The sequence below is a fragment of the Pseudophryne corroboree genome, chromosome 3, assembly GCF_028390025.1.
Source record: "Pseudophryne corroboree isolate aPseCor3 chromosome 3, aPseCor3.hap2, whole genome shotgun sequence".
Classification (NCBI taxonomy): Eukaryota; Metazoa; Chordata; class Amphibia; order Anura; family Myobatrachidae; genus Pseudophryne; species Pseudophryne corroboree.
In genome coordinates, this window is record NC_086446.1 from 607,267,761 (window position 1) to 607,288,931 (window position 21,171).

At 45.8% G+C, this 21,171-nt stretch overlaps 1 protein-coding gene across 1 annotated transcript in view; it reads right to left on the reverse strand.

Moving 5' to 3' along the window:
- The window catches only part of HELLS (helicase, lymphoid specific), a 270,907-nt gene that overhangs the window by 69,032 nt on the left and 180,704 nt on the right, over positions 1-21,171 (reverse strand). The window contains exon 20 of the mRNA XM_063961560.1: positions 6,044-6,140. Within this exon, the coding sequence (XP_063817630.1) occupies positions 6,044-6,140 (97 nt within the window). The remainder of the gene's footprint in view (positions 1-6,043; positions 6,141-21,171) is intronic.

Here is a 21,171-nt window from a genome sequence, read left to right on the forward strand (position 1 = left end):
TCTTGGGCACATGGTAAATTAATTTCACCCAGCGACCAGGGTTGTTATAGTTTTAGTAGCGAAGTCCTAGGTCATTTTCCCAGCCAAAATAAATTTGGTGAGTGCCCCATTAATGACCTTAATATCGTTTTGTAAGAAAGAAGTCAGTAAAGAAGCCTTGGAAAACAAATCTTGTATAGGTGGCATATCCCTATATAAGAAAGTGGGAAATCTGTCCACTTATCAAAATAATTTAGCATCTGTCTAACCGAGTTAGAAAAATTCTGAATACAGGTTATCTATATTAGCAGGAATTCGTAGCCCTTGATAGGTCAAACAACCTTGTGCCCAGCAGAAGGGAAACCTTGTCCCCCACCCTGTCTAGCCTCTGTAAATAGTGCCAATGCCTCTTAAGTTAATTAAAAATCCTGATATTACAGAAAATACTTAATGATTTTCACATAAGGGGAGAGCAGTCCTAGGTTCACCAACATATAGAATGTTAGACAGCAAATGCAGATACTTTGACTGTTTGATCGTCTAGTGCAGTGGTTCTCAAACTCGGTCCTCAGGACCCCACACAGTGCATGTTTTGCAGGTAACCCAGCAGGTGCACAGGTGTATTAATTACTCACAGACACATTTTAAAAAAGGTCCACAGGTGGAGTTATTTATTTCACTTGTGATTCTGTGAGGAGACCTGCAAAACATGCACTGTGTGGGGTAATGAGGACAGAGTTTGAGAACCTGTGGTCTAGTGATAATCCTTTCCAAAGATTAGTTTGAGCAAAGGAGCGTATCAAAGGGTCAACTGTAAGGTTATATAGCAAGATCAAAAGCCTTGTCAGCATAGCAACTGACAATGTTTTTCCTTATTTTTACTCTGGTTTAGTTTGCAACATGGCGGCCACTAACATACGAATGGTGTGTATAGAAATGCGACCTTTAACAAATCCATTTATGTGCCGTGTAAAGAGAGTCTGGGAAGTTTGCATTGGAGGTGTTACACTTGTAATTTAGTGAATATTTTCAGAGCTTAGTTTGAGAGAGATATGGGTCTGTATGATTGCACTTATGTGCAGTCTTTCCCAGGCTTAGGGAATATGATCCCTGGCCTCAGTGAAACTGGATGGCAGAGCCTTACCAGATATCATAGAATTAAACAGAGCAAGGAGGTGGGGCATTAGGCGAGTCGAGTATCCGATAATATTCAGCCACAAAACTATCTGGTCCAGGAGATTTGCCCTTAGCCAGAGACCATTATAGATCGTAGTTCTATTTCAGCTATTGGCGCTACCAAAGCAGCTCTCTTCCTCGTTAGTCAGTAGGCTGGTTTCTTTCAAAAAGGTCATTCCCAAAGCGGGAGGCTCTATACAGGCCAAGTAGAGTTGTTTGCAATATTGTCGAAACCTAGCTGATTTCTGAGGAGTCAGTAATAGATGTGTTGGAATCAGACTTAAGTTGTAGAATAGGCGATGAGTGAAATATGAGCAAACTAGGTTAGCTGACAACCTACACGATTACATCCACGAAAGTATTTATTACGATGAGCATCACGAATTAATTGGGCACGCTCCGTACACAACCTATCATTCCCACTTAGGTGTATATTTAATAGTCTGAAAGACGGCAGTTTCCAACTTATTGAATTGGTCGGAATGAGGAAGTCCGCTTCCCAGTTGTCAACACCCGGAATGAAGATTGCGGACATTGCTCTTGCATTTCTTTCTGCCCAGAGGAGTATCCTTGACACTTCTCGCATGCAGGCCCTACTTTTTGTCCCTCCATGTCGATTTATGTAAGCCACCGCCGTGACGTTGTCTGACTGAACCTGGATCGCGTGATCCTTGAGGAGAGGCCTGAAGCAGAGCATTGTAAATCACCCAAAGTTCCAGAATGTTGACTTGAAGTAGGGCTTTGTGGGATGACCACCTGCCCTGGAACTGAGCCCCTTGGGTGACAGCTCCCCATCCTCTCAGACTCGCATCTGTCACGAGGAGGATCCAATCCTGAATCCCAAAACTTTGACCTTCCAGGAGGTTTGAGGACAGTAGCCACCAAAGAAGGGAAATTCTGGCTTGAGGTGACAGCCGTAGTATCCGGTGCATGTGAAGATGTGTGCCGGACTACTTTCTCATGAGACCCAATTGAAATGTTATGGCATAGAACCTTCCATACTGGTTTCGCCTCGTATGAGGCTATCATTTTCCCCAACAATCTTATACAAAGATGGATGGATATTAGAGTAGGCCGCAGAACCATTCGGACCATCTCCTGGAGTGTTCTCGGTTTGTCCTCTGGGAGGAACACTTTGAGCTACAGTATCCAGTAACATTCCCAGGAACAGGAGCCGCTGAGGTTGGCTCCAGATGAGACTTCTGTAAATTGAGGATCCACCCATGGTGTGACATAAGGTGAATAGTGCTATCTATATGGAGCAATAAAAGCTCCCTGGATCTCGCTTTTGTCAAGAGATCGTCCAGATAAGGGACAATATTGACCCCCTGGACATGGAGTTGGATCATCATCTCAGCCATCACCTTTGTGAAAACTCAAGGAGCTGTGGACAGGCCGAAAGGTAGCGCCTGGAACTGGTAGCGATTGTTCAGCAGAGCAAACCGTAGGCAAGCCTGGTGAGGCAGCCAAATCGGGATATAGAGATAGGTGTCCTTTATATCCAACAATACCATGACCTCCTGTTCTTCCAGACCCGCAATCACTGCTTGCAAGCATTCCATCTTGAACACCTTTACGTAACGGTTCAAGGATTTTAGATTCAGAATGGGCCTTACCGAACCATCCGGTTTCAGTACCACAAACAGGTTGGAGTAGTAACCCTTCCCTATTGTGGTGGAACTGGAACAATGACTTGGGACTGGGCCAACATTAGGATGGCCTGTTACAGTGTAACATGTGTATCCTCCAAAGCTGGTAAGCCTGATTTGAAAAATCGTTGGGGAGGAGCGCTGTCGAACTCCTGCTTGTAGCCCTGATAAATGAGGTCCTTTACCCAGGAATCCTGGCAGGAGCTTTCCCAGATGCGGCTGAAGTGGCGCAGCAGAGCTCCCACCTAGAGATCCCATCAGAGTGGGTGGGCACAGTCATGCTGAGGCCTTAGTGGAAGCTGGGGCTCTGTTCCAGCAACCGCAGGTTCTCAGGTTTTCTGGTCTTACCTCTGGCACCTCTAACCGCATTGGAGGCACCTCTGGCCCTAGATCTAAATCTGTTAGACCGAAAGGACTGGGCAGACGGCCCCGGGTGGGACGTGTAGCCGGCGGGGCCCCAGAAGGTTGAAACGTGGATTTCCCCGCAGTAACTTTAGAAATCTACGTGTCCAATTCAACCCCAAAGAGCCAATCCCCTGAAAAAGGAAGAGACTACACTGCACTTGGACTCTGCATCTGCTATCCACTGATTCAACCACAAAGCTATGCGCACCGACACTGCCATAGCAGTGGTCCTAGCATTAATATTGCCTATCTCCTTGAGTCACACAGGATGCATGCAGTGTCTTGAATATTTTAGGATAGTCACCGTAGTGACCAGGGACTTATCCCCCCCAAGAGGCCCTCTTGAATCTGAGTATGATCGGTCTTTGTGATATACCAGCCACTGAGTAGATAAACTTCAGTGTAGTCTATTTTTCTATACAGAAATGGGTTCTCTGCGCACTGAGGTGTTAATCGGGTGTGGCGGGGTGTGCTGCTGGTAATGAGGGGTGTCCCACCCCCCCCTTAAATGGTAAGTATACAGATGTGGATAAATCCACAGGGAACCAGCGCTCAAACCCTATTTGTAGTGGTGAATGATACGGTTATAAAGTGAAACTAAAATCAATAATGAAAAAGCAGGTAATATACTTAAGGTTGTTTATTCTAAGATGCTGAGATACTTTCTTTCCCAACAGGTATAAATTCGGTTTAAAAGTCAATCAGTGATTGGGGCACGCTCCTGGTTTGAGCTTAAATTCTGAAGTGCAAGGTTCAATTGAAAGAACAAATGCTGTAATCTTTGTAAAGTCGAAAAAAAGAAAAAGAAAAATGCCACAAAAAAATATAAATAATATGTACTAAAGTCCAAACGGTTTACAAGTCTATACAGCCAGCAGCGTCCCGCTGTACCAGTTATCCTGTTTCCCCCAAGTGTCTGGAGGAGCTGTATATGCCTGCTGCTGCAGCTGTAAGCAGAAGAAGGCACCAAAACGCAGCTGGTCCTGCTCTGAGGAAGCTATGCCCCCTGTAATGGCAACAGAGCTTCATAGATATTTATACTGGTAAAGCCTCCATACAAGTGTAAAAACCATCACAGAAGTGTTAGTTTCCACTGCCAGTGTACACAGGGGGGCTATAACGGGTTCCCCCCAGTAGGGTCCCACATGCCGTACCAAGAAACCGGGGGACCCCCTAGCGGGGCCCCCGGTTAGTACTCACCACTGTCGTCACCTTCAGGCAATGTTAGGGGTGTGCGGCGTGCTGAGTTTGTGACCGCAAAGGCGCCGTGCCCCGCTGTACAACAACCTCTCGGTGGTCCTGCAGCGGGGCACCTGAAGAGACTGGTAACCCCCCCCCCCCCCCCCCAACTCCCACGGCGCAGGTATGCGGTTGCCCAAACAGCATGCCGAAAATAAAAAAAGATTTAAGAAACTGAAGAAAACTCTGGGGCACCAGAGTGTGCATCATCTCCTGAGGACACTTTTCTAAACTGCCTGTGGGAGGAGGCATAGAGGGGAGGAGCCAGCAACCCAGCTGCAGAAATGTAAAGTGCACTGGCTCCTTTGGACCCTGTCTATACCCCATCGTACTGATTCCCCAATATCCCTTTACGGATGCTAGAGAAAGTCGGATTGAGGGGATCAGACGGGGGAGCGGGGCGAGAGAGCGCGTGCTTACTGGCAGGGGCAGCTGGAGCCACGTTCGGTGGAAGACCCTCTCCTCTCTGACAGGTGTCCCCCCGGCCAGGCCCCTCTGTACCAGCACCGCTCTGCGGACGGCAGATCGCTACACTGCTGAGTGCGGCTCCCTCCAGCAGCTCCCTGTGATCGGGACACCTGGAATGGCCAAATCAGACAGTCGGATTTGGCTCAAATCAGACAGTCAGATTTGGGCGCTCACTGAATAGGGCTGGTCTGATCCATTCCGACAAATGCATGTCGGAACGCATCAGACTTATTGAATATACCCCTTAGCATCCACATATACCTGTCTGGCGTCGGTTGATTCAGTTAAAATTAGGTGGTCATAAGCTATTGCCAGTTTCTTACTATATTCATCCAATTTAGAGGTTAAAAGCTTGCATTTCCTGGTCACATTCCATAATTTGGCCACAAAGAACAGGTTTTGATGCTGAGCAAAATAGGTGTATAATATATATCCTTTACATGTTCTGTATTATCAGTTTAGAAAAGCTCAATATGACTACAAAACAGTAAACTTGCTCAAGTAATTTGGAAATCCCCAGTTATAAAGACGTGGAGATCAGGTTTATTTATTTTTTTAGTTTTACTATCCCATTCCTTTTTAGATACCATGAATACTATAAAAATCTGTTCATCTTAAACACTATCCAAACCAGTCTCAACTCACTGGGTGGAATTCAATTGTTTGGAAAGTTGGTTGGGTGTCTGTTTTTTCATGTCTATTAGGAAAAAACAGACTCCCAACTGACTTTTCAAACAATTGAACACCCCCCATTGTGTAAGTGTTTAATATTTTTGTACATCTTTCTATAAAAGATACAAACGAGGTTGGTTCAATAATGTAACAAGACCTCTCACTGAGTATAATGTAGTCAACTTATGCATACAGTATAAAGACCAATATCATTGTAGTGAGTGGTCTACATGCTCTTGTCTGGAAAGAAATTAGAAGGATAAAATACTGCAAACGTATCTTATCTTGCTTACTGAACAACCTTTATAATTTCAAACGTGGAGCGACATTTTTACATGGTGTTTATCAATATAAGAAATAGAGGTCATACTTCAGTGAAAAGAATCACCAGTGGGAGAGCATTATCACAATCACTATTTTTTGATTCAAGACCACGGGCTCAATTCTTTGCCTACCTTTCATGATCACGGGATTGAAGCAATTCCAGCAATTCCTTTGGATCCAAGCAACTCTTCGACTGATTTATCCCTATTTGGCCACCTTTAAATTTATCTGTGAAGAACAAGAATTCCAGTTGACCATAGCGCAACACATTGGACATGTACAAAGAATTTATCTAGTTTTATCTCCATGCAGGGTTGGCTGGTTTAAACCAAATTTTGTATTACTAAATCATAAAACTAATGCTCAACATTAAATTGTTCTTATTTTTTTGTTTCATATACGAGTGTACCTTTTATGCATTAATACGTTTAATCTTTGTATATTCAGATGTAATAGGAATAAGCTTTAAAAAAAAAAAAGTGGTTTTATTAAAATATATGTAAACTAAATCAAAGCCTAATAGCATTAATGTTAGAAAGCATTAAAACATTGTAATTAAGGTTTCTAATGCCCGATTCAATTTTTTTCTCTCATTAGAACATTAATGCATATAAACAAAAAAAAAGGTTTAAAACATAAAAGGCTTTAAAAAAAAAAAAAAAAAAAATAGATATAGACATAGATATAGATATATATAAAATAAGATTTTACTCAACGGTAAATCTATTTCTCGTAGTCCGTAGTGGATGCTGGGAACTCCGTAAGGACCATGGGGAATAGCGGCTCCGCAGGAGACTGGGCACAACTAAAGAAAGCTTTAGGATTACCTGGTGTGCACTGGCTCCTCCCTCTATGACCCTCCTCCAGACCTCAGTTAGGATACTGTGCCCGGAAGAGCTGACACAATAAGGAAAGGATTTGGAATCCCGGGTAAGACTCATACCAGCCACACCAATCACACCGTATAACTCGTGATATTATACCCAGTTAACAGTATGAAATATATCTGAGCCTCACTAACAGATGGCTCATAACAATAACCCTTTAGTTAGGCAATAACTATATACAAGTATTGCAGACAATCCGCACTTGGGACGGGCGCCCAGCATCCACTACGGACTACGAGAAATAGATTTACCGGTGAGTAAAATCTTATTTTCTCTGACGTCCTAGTGGATGCTGGGAACTCCGTAAGGACCATGGGGATTATACCAAAGCTCCCAAACGGGCGGGAGAGTGCGGATGACTCTGCAGCACCGAATGAGCAAACTCAAGGTCCTCCTCAGCCAGGGTATCAAACTTGTAGACTTTTGCAAAAATGTTTGAACCCGACCAAGTAACAGCTCGGCAAAGTTGTAAAGCCGAGACCCCTCGGGCAGCCGCCCAAGAAGAGCCCACTTTCCTCGTGAAATGGGCTTTTACAGATTTAGGGTGCGGCAGTCCAGCCGCAGAATGTGCAAGTTGAATCGTGCTACAGATCCAGCGAGCAATAGTCTGCTTAGAAGCAGGAGCACCCAGCTTGTTGGGTGCATACAGGATAAATAGCGAGTCAGTTTTCCCGACTCCAGCCGTCCTGGAAAAATATATTTTCAGGGCCCTGACTACGCCCAGTAACTTGGAGTCCTCCAAGTCCCACGTAGCCGCAGGCACCACAATAGGTTGGTTCACATGAAAAGCTTATACCACCTTAGGAAGGAATTGGGAACGAGTCCTCAATTCCGCCCTATCCATATGAAAATCAGATAAGGGCTTTTGCATGACAAAACCGCCAATTCTGATACACGCCTGGCCGACGCCAAGGCCAACCGCATGACCACTTTCCACGTGAGGTATTTTAGCTCTACGGATTTAAGTGGCTTAACCCAATGCGACTTCAGGAAATCCAACACCACGTTGAGATCCCACGGTGCCACTAGAGGCACAAACGGGGGCTGAATATGCAGCACTCCCTTAACAAAAGTCTGAACTTCAGGCAGTGAAGCCAGTTCTTTTTGGAAGAAAATGTACAGAACCGAAATCTGGACCTTAACGTAACCCAATTTTAGGCCCGTAGTCACTCCTGACTGTAGGAAGTGCAGAAATCGACCCAGTTGAAATTCCTCCGTTGGGGCCTTCCTGGCCTCACACCAAGCAACATATTTTTGCCATATGCGGTGATAATATTTTGCGATCACATCTTTCCTAGCCTTAATCAGCGTAGGAATGACTTCCTCCGGAATGCCTTTTTCCTTTAGTATCCGGTGTTCAACCGCCATGCCTTCAAACACAGCCGTGGTAAGTCTTGGAACAGGCAGGGCCCCTGCTGCAGCAGGTCTTGTCTGAGCGGCAGAGGCCATGGGTCCTGAGATCATTTCTTGAAGTTCTGGGTACCAAGCTCTTCTTGGCCAATCCGGAACCACTAGTATAGTTCTTGAACTCCTCTCCTTCTTAGTATTCTCAATACCTTTGGTATGAAAGGAAAAGGAAGGAACACATACACCGACCGGTACACCCACGGTGTTACCAGAGCGTCCACAGCTATCGCCTGAGGGTCCCTTGATCTGGCGCAATATCTTTTTAGCTTTTTGTTAAGGCGGGACGCCATCATGTCCACCTGTGGCCTATCCCAATGGTGTACAATCATTTTGAAGACTACTGGATGAAGTCCCCACTCTCCCGGGTGGAGGTCGTGCCTGCTGAGATAGTCTGCTTCCCAGTTGTCCACTCCGGGAATGAACACTGCTGACAGTGCTAACACATGATTTTCCGCCCATCGGAAAATCCTTGTGGCTTCTGCCTTCACCATCCTGCTTCTTGTGCCGCCCTGCTGGTTTACATGGGCGGCCGCCGTGATGTTGTCTGACTGGATCAGCACCGGCTGGTGTTGAAGCAGGGTCTAGCCTGACTTAGGGCATTGTGAATGGCCCTTAGTCCCAGAATATTTATGTGTAGGGAAGTCTCCTGACTCGACCATAGTCCTTGGAAGTTTCTTCCCTGTGTGACTGCCCCCCAGCCTCGAAGGCTGGCATCTGCGGTCACCAGGACCCAGTCCTGTATGCCGAATCTGCGGCCCTCTAGAAGATGAGCACTCTGCAGCCACCACAACAGCGACACCCTGGCCCTTGGAGACAGGGTTATCAGCCGATGCATGTGAAGATGCGACCCGGACCACTTGTCCAACAGATCCCACTGGAAGATCCTTGCATGGAACCTACCGAATGGAATTTCTTCGTAAGAAGCTACCATCTTTCCCAGGACTCGCGTGCATTGATGCACCGACACCTGTATTTGTATTAGGAGGTCTCTGACTAGAGATGACAACTCCTTGGCCTTCTCCTCCGGGAGAAACCCTTTTTCCTGTTCTGTGTCCAGAACCATACCCAGGAACAGTAGACGCGTCGTAGGAACCAGCTGCGACTTTGGACTATTCAGAATCCAGCCGTGCTGTTGTAACACTTCCCGAGATAGTGCTACTCCGACGAACAACTGCTCCCTGGACCTTGCCTTTATAAGGAGATCGTCCAAGTACGGGATAATTAAAACTCCCTTTTTTCGAAGGAGTATCATCATTTCGGCCATTACCTTGGTAAATACCCTCGGTGCCGGGGACAGACCAACGGCAACGTCTGGAATTGGTAATGACAGTCCTGTACCACAATTTTGAGGTACTCCTGGTGAGGAGGGTAAATGGGGACATGCAGGTAAGCATCCTTGATGTCCAGTGATACCATGTAATCCCCTTCGTCCAGGCTTGCAATAACCGCCCTGAGCGATTCCATTTTGAACTTGAACCTTCGTATATAAGTGTTCAAGGATTTCAATTTTAGAATGGGTCTCACCGAACCGTCTGGTTTCGGTACCACAAACATTGTGGAATAGTAACCCCGGCCTTGTTGAAGGAGGGGTACCGTGATTATCACCTGCTGGAAGTACAGCTTGTGAATTGCCGCCAGTACTACCTCTCCTCGAGGGCAGCAGGCAAACTCCAGCTTGTATCCCTGTGATACTACTTGCAGAACCCAGGGATCCACCTGTGAGCGAGCCCACTGGTCTCTGAAGTACCCGAGACGCGCCCCCACCGCACCTGGCTCCACCTGTGGAGCCCCAGCGTCATGCGGTGGACTCAGAGGAAGCGGGGGAAGATTTTTGATCCTGGGAACTGGCTGTCTGGTGCAGCTTTTCCCCTCTTCCCTTGTGTCTGTGCAGAAAGGAAGCGCCTTTAACCCGCTTGCTTTTCTGAAGCCGAAAGGACTGTACCTTATAATACGGTGCTTTCTTAGGCTGTGAGGAAACTTGAGGTAAATTTATTTCCTTCCCAGCTGTTGCTGTGGATACGAGGTCCCAGAGACCATCCCCAAACAATTCCTCACCCTTATAAGGCAGAATCTTCATGTGCCTTCTAAAGTCAGCATCGCCTGTCCACTGCCAGGTCCCTAATACCCTCCTGGCAGAATGGACATTGCATTAATTCTGGATGCCAGCCGGCAAATATCCCTCTGTGCATCCCTCATATATAAGACGACATCTTTAATATGCTCTATGGTTAGCAAATAGTATCCCTGTCCTGACAGGGTAATAGACCACGCTGCAGCAGCACTATCCATGCTGAGGCAATTGCAGGTCTCAGTATAGTACCTGAGTGTGTATATACAGACTTCAGGATAGCCTCCTGCTTTTTATCAGCAGGCTCCTTCAAAGTGGCCATATTCTAAGACGGCAGTGCCACCTTTTTTGACAAACGTGTGAGCGCCTTATCCACCCTAGGGGATATCTCCCAACGTGACCTATCCTCTGGCGGGAAAGGGTACGCCATCAGTAACTTTTTAGAAATTACCAGTTTATCGGGGGAACCCACGCTTCTTCACACACTTCATTCACTCATCTGATGGGGGAACAAAACACTGTCTGCTTTTTCTCCCCAAACATAAAACCCCTTTTTTTGTGGTACCTGGGTTAATGTCAGAAATGTGTAACATTTTTCATTGCCGAGATCATGCAACGGATGTTCCTAGTGGATTGTGTATATGTCTCAACCTCGTCGACACTGGAGTCAGACTCCGTGTCGACATCTGTGTCTACCATCTGAGGTAGCGGGCGTTTGAGCCCCTGATGGCCTTTGAGACGCCTGGGCAGGCGCGGGCTGAGAAGCCGGCTGTCCCACAGCTGTTACGTCATCCAGCCTTTTATGTAAGGAGTTGACACTGTCGGTTTATACCTTCCACCTATCCATCCACTCTGGTGTAGGCCCCACAGGGGGCGACATCACATTTATCGGCATCTGCTCCGCCTCCACATAAACCTCCTCATCAACCATGTCGACACAGCCGTACCGACCCACCGCATACACACAGGGAATGCTCTGACTGAGGACAGGACCCCACAAAGTCCTTTGGGGAGACAGAGAGAGAGTATGCCAGCACACACCAGAGCGCTATATAACGCAGGGATTCACAATACCCACAGTGATTTTTCCCTTATAGCTGCTATAATACACAGATTTGCGCCTAAATTTAGTGCCCCCCCCCTCTCTTTTTAACCCTTTGAGCTTGAAAACTACAGGGGAGAGCCTGGGGAGCTGTCTTCCAGCTGCACTGTGAAGAGAAAATGGCGCCAGTGTGCTGAGGGAGATAGCCCCGCCCCTTTTTCGGCTGACTTTCTCCCGCTTTTTTATTGATCCTGGCAGGGGTATTTTTCACATATATAGCCTCTGGGACTATATATTGTGATTATTTTGCCGGCCAAGGTGTTAATATTGCTGCTCAGGGCGCCGCCGCCCCCCCCCTCCCCCCCCCAGCGCCCTGCACCCATCAGTGACCGGAGTGTGAGGTGTGCATGAGGAGCAATGGCGCACAGCTGCAGTGCTGTGCGCTACCTTGTTGAAGACCGAAGTCTTCTGCCGCCGATTTTCAGGACCATCTTCATGCTTCTGGCTCTGTAAGGGGGACGGCGGCGCGGCTCCGGGACCGGACGATCGAGGTCGGGCCCTGTGTTTGATCCCTCTGGAGCTAATGGTGTCCAGTAGCCTAAGAAGCCCAAGCTAGCTGCAAGCAGGTAGGTTCGCTTCTTCTCCCCTTAGTCCCTCGTAGCAGTGAGTCTGTTGCCAGCAGATCTCACTGAAAATAAAAAACCTAAAATATACTTTCTTTTCTAGGAGCTCAGGAGAGCCCCTAGTGTGCATCCAGCTCAGCCGGGCACAAGATTCCAACTGAGGTCTGGAGGAGGGTCATAGAGGGAGGAGCCAGTGCACACCAGGTAGTCCTAAAGCTTTCTTTAGTTGTGCCCAGTCTCCTGCGGAGCCGCTATTCCCCATGGTCCTTACGGAGTTCCCAGCATCCACTAGGACGTCAGAGAAATATATATATATATATATTATATATACATATACACACACACACACACACATATACACACACACATATATATATATATACACACACACACATCCATCTCCCCCCCCCCCCCCCCCCCCCATATCTCTCTCCCTCCATCATTTTTATTTTTTTCCCCCCAACCCTGCCTACATGCAGGTCAGAACAGCGACACTTATTAGCCATGTCAGTGCAGCTCACTGTTTGGAGCCACATCTGTCGTGATGCTGGCTTTATGCAAGTAACCAATGACAGCCTGGAATACATACACATTAACAGGATTTCCATGATGCAGATAAAGCTTGCCCCTTGTCAGACAGCCAGAGCAAGATTGGTGATGGGACATTAATCATTAAGCCTATGAAACCTGGGCTATGATCTAGTTTTGAACAGTATTAACAGAACTAAGCCCATTGCCCATAGACTGTAAGCAGGCGCACAGTTAGGGGTTAGTGCAACCTTATTTGAGCGATTGGTAGTTTAGTATAATATAACCTAATAAACTATACCTTATGGTAAGAACTTACCGTTGATAACGGTATTTCTCCTAAGTCCACATGATAACATTGGGATATGATGACGCGACAGCGGATTAGCACCAATTGGTCAAAGCTTTCGGCCTGCCAACATGCAACGGGCCCGTCCGTATATATTCCCGCATCCTGGCTCAGGCAAATCAGTTTTTCCAAAGCTCAAGGCAGGCGCATCATTGAGAGCCCTAATCAGGCGAGAAGCACACACATGCACTCTTCCGTACAAGAAGAAAGAGGTTTGTGATTGAAAGGATCCTCAAATCAGGTGTGTCAGGGTGGGATCCCTGAGGACTTAGAAGAAATACAGTTATTAACGTATATTTCTCCGGCAGGGTCCAAAGGTTATCCACAGGAGGACATCCCAATGTTATTGAGCAATTTAGTGGTGGGTACGCTCCTGATTGGACAGGAAAATCCTTCGCCCAAATTAAGCGTCCTGAGAGGCAAAAGGTATCAAAAGCATAATGTCTAATGTGTTAATGGAAGACCATGTGGCTGCCTTACAAATCTGTTCTGCAGAAGCACCATGTCGTGCTGCCCATGACAGACCTACCTTACGAGTAGAGTGAGCAGAGACATAAACCAGAACAGGGAGATCAGCTTGAGAATATGCTTCCAACATTGTCATTCAAAGCCATCTCGCCAGTGTCTGCTTGTCAGCAGTAGAATAAAAAGAGACCCTCCTAAGGCGCTGCAAACGGGCAGCAAATAGACAATACCAAATAGGTCACCAACCTATAGGAAAATAGGTAACAAAGAAAAAGGTACGATCTCACTCTTTGCGCTCCAAATGTCCCTTCACTTCAGTTGTCCTCACACCGATATCGGGGTTTACATGAAACAAAAAATTAAACATGACAGTGTAATACTGCATATGCAAAAAAGTTCTTTCCACTGTGTAGGGGAAGAAATGAAGTAATGGAAAAATCCCAGAAGAGTTCAAACGTCCACCTTCTTATGGGGTCACCAAAGTGATACGACGAGGACTTGCCAACGAATTCTTACATGTATACTTACTTTTATGAATATGGTAGAAAACACAAAGGTTTCTTTAATGAAGATATTGGGATTTTTCTTCTTAAACCATATGATGCAGATGAATATTGCTCATGTGAACATATGTGGAGTTAAAAAGGGAAACCAATTAGGGCAAACCAAACCCCTTTTATTTTAAAATAATACAAGCAGACGACCAGTCATACCAAATTTGGGAAACAGAGATGGACTTCAGCTGACAAAGTAAAATCCGGATATAACAATGTCACATGCTCCCCTCAATGGATATGCTGGTTTAAAAACATCAATGTAACACTGTATCAACGCTCGGCGGCGTCTTTATCAAGATTAGACAGTGTATTTAACTATAATAAAAAAAAAAACATCAATAAGAAATTTTCCCATATACATACAATTCCTATAAAAAAATTCCTATGAAAAACACAAATTAGAACATACCACTGGCGTGCAGCCTCTCACATAAGGTCAGCTGAATGAAACAGTTCCTAAATTGACCTCCCTTAAATAGCAGGGAACTGGTGTATTTCTGACCAATTAGCCAATGAATGGAAACATAGCTTGACAGACATTTGTATGTACCAATGAAAAGTAATCCGTTTAAGGGTTAATTTACATAATTGGCGCCAACTTGGTGTTTAAACTCCGTAACAACTATACTCTTGCGTCTAATCACTATGGTAACATATCCGGATTAATGATGACACAAGGTCACATGTCATCCGCCCGCAGCCCGGCGGCATATTGCGCCGTCATGGTAACCAACAGGAACTCCCAGAATCACGGTCATGTGACACACGCTACTTCCTCCAATCTAGCGTGCGTCACACTCAATGTCCACGTCTCCATCACCATGGAAACCCTTCCTGATAAACAACAGTGCGGAGTCACATGTCTAGAGTTCCCCATACTGCGGCGTATCTCGTTACCAAAGGGACCCGTTAAATGTAGTCACATACCACACATTAATCCTAACCTTTTTCTATATAGCATGTCCAGTATTGTGCAATCGGACATGCATATGATTTAAAACTGGTTGGAGCAGGCATATTCTTAACAACTATGGGCTAAATTTTGCCCATAAAAAAGATGGCTATCGGGATTTTAAGGTATAGAACATTACTGATTTCATGAGATGGTATAGCCTTCAAAAAAACACCCTCACATAATATACTTATATTGACCTTGATTTTGAATAGGATTTTAAATAAGAAATATATACTAAGTAATGATTTATATGTAAAATTATCCTTAGCCCTTTTCCAAGATGGTCCCCATAATATGACAAGCTATAAGAGGTATTGGCAAAGAATATCTACATAGATAAACAAAACATAATAGAACAGTGCTAATAAAATGAAAATAAATCACAAAAACCACCTGATTTCGAAATCATGATTGAGACCATAAGGTTTCAGGCTATTAAATTCATAGATATTTCTCATTTCTGCCTTTGCCAACCTATTGTCTCTGTCCCTTGTTCGCCAATTATTTATCCATTTAATTGCACAGAAACTTTTTATCTCTTTTGCAGACATATCAGGTTTTTCTTTAAAATGCAACGAGAAAGGGTGATTTATATTTCCATTTGTAAATGTTCCGAACGTGTTCGGCCCATCGTATTTTCACCTGACGTTTTGTTTTCCCTATATACAGCAAATTGCATTTGCATATTATACCATATATGACAGTCTGTATGGCATGTAATGAATTCATCAATTTTAATAGTTTTCTTTTCCCAGCAAAAATTGGTCACTTTGGACTCTCGACTTGGACAGGCGTTGCACATTTTGCAATCCCCACATCGATAGAAGCCTTTATTCCTGGGAAGAAAACGCTTGCCATCCATATGTAGTGCACTACATACAAGATTGTTTTTAATATTGGGTGCCCTGCTATAGGTAAATTTCGGTTTCTCAGGTAATACTTTCTTTAGGATCTCATCATTCAGAAGAATATTCCAATTCTTCCTAATAATACCTTCAATCCTTTTATGTGGTTTGTTAAATTGTGTATGAAAGGATACTTGAAAATTGGTAGTGTTTTTAACTGTCTTATCTTTGCTCTTTAATAATGTACGTCTATCTATCCTACCCACTTCTTCTGATATTACAAACAGTTTTGCTGCCTCATACCCCTTATCAGCAAAACTTTTGACCATGATAGAAGCTTGTTCTTTATATTGAACATTATTAGAACAATTCCTACGTAGTCTAAGCAATTGGCCCCTGGGTACATTTTCTAGCCAGATGGGCAGATGGTTACTATCCAGGGGTATATATGTGTTACAATCTGTTGGTTTTTATAATTGCTAGTAGTAAGAACTCCTTCCAATATTTCGATGTTTAAATCCAAGAAGTGGACAGATACTCGACTACTCTCAAATGATAAATTAGATTGTTATTGTTCAGATATTGACAAAAATCATGTAGGGTAGATGAAAATAATGTCGTCTATGTACCGCCACCACCGCACCAGGCTCGCGCCCCAGCCATGACCAGTCCACACATGGGAATCCTCCCATCTGGACATGAATAAATTGGCATAGCTGGGCGCGAACCTGGTGCCCATGGAGGTACCGACTGTTTGTAGAAAGCCATCAAAATTAAAATAATTATTTTTGAGAATGAATGATATGCCCTCAAGGATAAAATTGGAAAATAAGATTTTACTTACCGATAAATCTATTTCTCGGAGTCCGTAGTGGATGCTGGGGTTCCTGAAAGGACCATGGGGAATAGCGGCTCCGCAGGAGACAGGGCACAAAAAGTAAAGCTTTTTCCGATCAGGTGGTGTGCACTGGCTCCTCCCCCTATGACCCTCATCCAGACTCCAGTTAGGTACTGTGCCCGGACGAGCGTACACAATAAGGGAGGATTTTGAATCCCGGGTAAGACTCATACCAGCCACACCAATCACACCGTACAACTTGTGATCTAAACCCAGTTAACAGTATGATAACAGCGGAGCCTCTGAAAGATGGCTTCCTTCAACAATAACCCGAATTAGTTAACAATAACTATGTACAATTTATGCAGATAATCCGCACTTGGGATGGGCGCCCAGCATCCACTACGGACTCCGAGAAATAGATTTATCGGTAAGTAAAATCTTATTTTCTCTATCGTCCTAGTTGATGCTGGGGTTCCTGAAAGGACCATGGGGATTATACCAAAGCTCCCAAACGGGCGGGAGAGTGCGGATGACTCTGCAGCACCGAATGAGAGAACTCCAGGTCCTCCTTAGCCAGAGTATCAAATTTGTAAAATTTTACAAACGTGTTCTCCCCTGACCACGTAGCTGCTCGGCAAAGTTGTAATGCCGAGACCCCTCGGGCAGCCGCCCAAGATGAGCCCACCTTCCTTGTGGAGTGGGCCTTTACAGATTTAGGCTGTGGCAGGCCTGCCACAGAATGTGCAAGTTGGATTGTGCTACAGATCCAACGAGCAATCGTCTGCTTAGACGCCGGGGCACCCATCTTGTTGGGTGCATACAATATAAACAACGAGTCAGATTTTCTGACTCCAGCTGTCCTTGCAATATATATTTTTAATGCTCTGACAACGTCCAGTAACTTGGAGTCCTCCAAGTCACTTGTAGCCGCAGGCACTACAATAGGCTGGTTCAGATGAAATGCTGACACCACCTTAGGGAGAAAATGCGGACGAGTCCGCAGTTCTGCCCTGTCCGAATGGAAAATCAGATATGGGCTTTTGTAAGATAAAGCTGCCAATTCTGACACTCTCCTGGCAGAAGCCAGGGCTAGAAGCATGGTCACTTTCCATGAGATATTTAAAATCCACCTTTTTTAGTGGTTCAAACCAATGAGATTTTAGGAAATCCAAAACCACATTGAGATCCCACGGTGCCACTGGAGGCACCACAGGAGGCTGTATATGCAGCACTCCCTTAACAAAGGTCTGGACTTCAGGGACTGAAGCCAATTCTTTTTGAAAGAAAATCGACAGGGCCGAAATTTGAACCTTAATAGATCCCAATTTGAGACCCATTGACAATCCTGATTGCAGGAAATGTAGGAATCGACCCAGTTGAAATTCCTCCGTCGGAGCACTCCGATCTTCGCACCACGCAACATATTTTCGCCAAATTCGGTGATAATGTTGCACGGTTACTTCCTTCCTTGCTTTAATCAAAGTAGGAATGACTTCTTCCGGCATGCCTTTTTCCTTTAGGATCCGGCGTTCAACCGCCATGCCGTCAAACGCAGCCGCGGTAAGTCTTGAAACAGACAGGGACCCTGCTGAAGCAAGTCCCTCCTTAGAGGTAGAGGCCACGGATCTTCCGTGATCATCTCTTGAAGTTCCGGGTACCAAGTCCTTCTTGGCCAATCCGGAACCACTAGTATCGTTCTTACGCCTCTTTGCCGTATAATTCTCAATACTTTTGGTATGAGAGGCAGAGGAGGAAACACATACACCGACTGGTACACCCAAGGCGTTACCAGCGCGTCCACAGCTATTGCCTGCGGATCTCTTGACCTGGCGCAATACCTGTCCAGTTTTTTGTTGAGGCGAGACGCCATCATGTCCACCATTGGTCTTTCCCAACGGGTTACCAGCATGTGGAAGACTTCTGGATGAAGTCCCCACTCTCCCGGGTGAAGATCGTGTCTGCTGAGGAAGTCTGCTTCCCAGTTGTCCACTCCCGGGATGAACACTGCTGACAGTGCTATCACATGATTCTCTGCCCAGCGAAGAATCCTTGCAGCTTCTGCCATTGCACTCCTGCTTCTTGTGCCGCCCTGTCTGTTCACATGGGCGACTGCCGTGATGTTGTCCGACTGGATCAACACCGGTTTTCCCTGAAGCAGAGGTTCTGCCTGGCTTAGAGCATTGTATATTGCTCTTAGTTCCAGAATGTTTATGTGAAGAGACGTTTCCAGGCTCGTCCATACTCCCTGGAAGTTTCTTCCTTGTGTGACTGCTCCCCAGCCTCTCAGGCTGGCGTCCGTGGTCACCAGGATCCAATCCTGTATGCCGAATCTGCGGCCCTCCAATAGATGAGCACTCTGCAACCACCACAGAAGAGACACCCTTGTCCTTGGAGACAGGGTTATCCGCAGGTGCATCTGAAGATGCGACCCTGACCATTTGTTCAACAGATCCCTTTGGAAAATTCTTGCGTGGAATCTGCCGAATGGAATTGCTTCGTAAGAAGCCACCATTTTTCCCAGGACTCTTGTGCATTGATGTACAGACACCTTTCCTGGTTTTAGGAGGTTCCTGACAAGCTCGGATAACTCCTTGGCTTTTTCCTCCGGGAGAAAAACCTTTTTCTGAACCGTGTCCAGAATCATCCCTAGGAACAGCAGACGAGTTGTCGGCATTAACTGGGATTTTGGAATATTCAGAATCCACCCGTGCTGTTTTAGCACTTCTTGAGACAGTGCTAATCCCATCTCTAGCTGTTCTCTGGACCTCGCCCTTATTAGGAGATCGTCCAAGTATGGGATAATTAATACGCCTTTTCTTCGAAGAAGAATCATCATCTCGGCCATTACCTTTGTAAAGATCCGAGGTGCCGTGGACAATCCGAACGGCAGCGTCTGAAACTGATAGTGACAGTTTTGTACAACGAACCTGAGGTACCCCTGGTGTGAGGGGTAAATTGGAACGTGGAGATACGCATCCTTGATGTCCAAGGATACCATAAAGTCCCCCTCTTCCAGGTTCGCTATCACTGCTCTGAGTGACTCCATTTTGAACTTGAACTTCTTTATGTACAGGTTCAAGGACTTCAGATTTAGAATAGGCCTTACCGAGCCATCCGGCTTCGGTACCACAAAAAGAGTGGAATAATACCCCTTCCCTTGTTGCAGAAGAGGTACCTTGACTATCACCTGCTGAGAGTACAGCTTGTGAATGGCTTCCAAAACCGTCTCCCTTTCGGAGGGGGACGTTGGTAAAGCAGACTTCAGGAAACGGCGAGGTGGATCTGTCTCTAATTCCAACCTGTATCCCTGAGATATTATCTGCAGGATCCAGGGATCTACTTGCGAGTGAGCCCACTGCGCGCTGTAATTTTTGAGACGACCCCCCACCGTCCCCGAGTCCGCTTGAGAAGCCCCAGCGTCATGCTGAGGCTTTTGTAGAAGCCGGGGAGGGCTTCTGATCCTGGGAAGGAGCTGCGTGTTGCTGTCTCTTCCCTCGACCTTTGCCTCGTGGCAGATATGAATAGCCCTTTGCTCTCTTATTTTTAAAGGAACGAAAGGGCTGCGGTTGAAAAGTCGGTGCCTTTTTCTGTTGGGGAGTGACTTGAGGTAGAAAGGTGGATTTCCCGGCTGTAGCCGTGGCCACCAAATCTGATAGACCGACTCCAAATAACTCCTCCCCTTTATACGGCAAAACTTCCATATGCCGTTTTGAATCCGCATCGCCTGTCCACTGTCGCGTCCATAAAGCTCTTCTGGCCGAAATGGACATAGCACTTACCCGTGATGCCAGTGTGCATATATCCCTCTGTGCATCACGCATATAAAGAAATGCATCCTTTATTTGTTCTAACGACAGTAAAATATTGTCCCTGTCCAGGGTATCAATATTTTCAATCAGGGATTCTGACCAAACTACCCCCGCACTGCCCATCCAGGCAGTCGCTACAGCTGGTCGTAGTATAACACCTGCATGTGTGTATATACTTTTTTGGATATTTTCCATCCTCCTATCTGATGGATCTTTAAGTGCGGCCGTCTCAGGAGAGGGTAACGCCACTTGTTTAGATAAGCGTGTTAGCGCCTTGTCCACCCTAGGAGGTGTTTCCCAGCGCTCCCTAACCTCTGGCGGGAAAGGGTATAATGCCAATAATTTCTTTGAAATTATCAGCTTTTTATCAGGGGCAACCCACGCTTCATTACACACGTCATTTAGTTCTTCTGATTCAGGAAAAACTATAGGTAGTTTTTTTTTCATACCCCACATAATACCCTGTTTAGTGGTACCTGTAGTATCAGCTAAATGTAACGCCTCCTTCATTGCCAAAATCATATAACGTGTGGCCCTACTGGAAAATACGGTTGATTCGTCACCGTCACCACTGGAGTCATCGCCTGTGTCTGGGTCTGTGTCGACCGACTGAGGCAAAGGGCGTTTCACAGCCCCTGACGGTGTTTGAGTCGCCTGGACAGGCACTAATTGATTGTCCGGCCGTCTCATGTCGTCAAACGACTGCTTTAGCGTGTTGACACTATCCCGTAGTTCCATAAATAAAGGCATCCATTCTGGTGTCGACTCCCTAGGGGGTGACATCCTCATATTTGGCAATTGCTCCGCCTCCACACCAATATCGTCCTCATACATGTCGACACACACGTACCGACACACAGCAGACACACAGGGAATGCTCCTA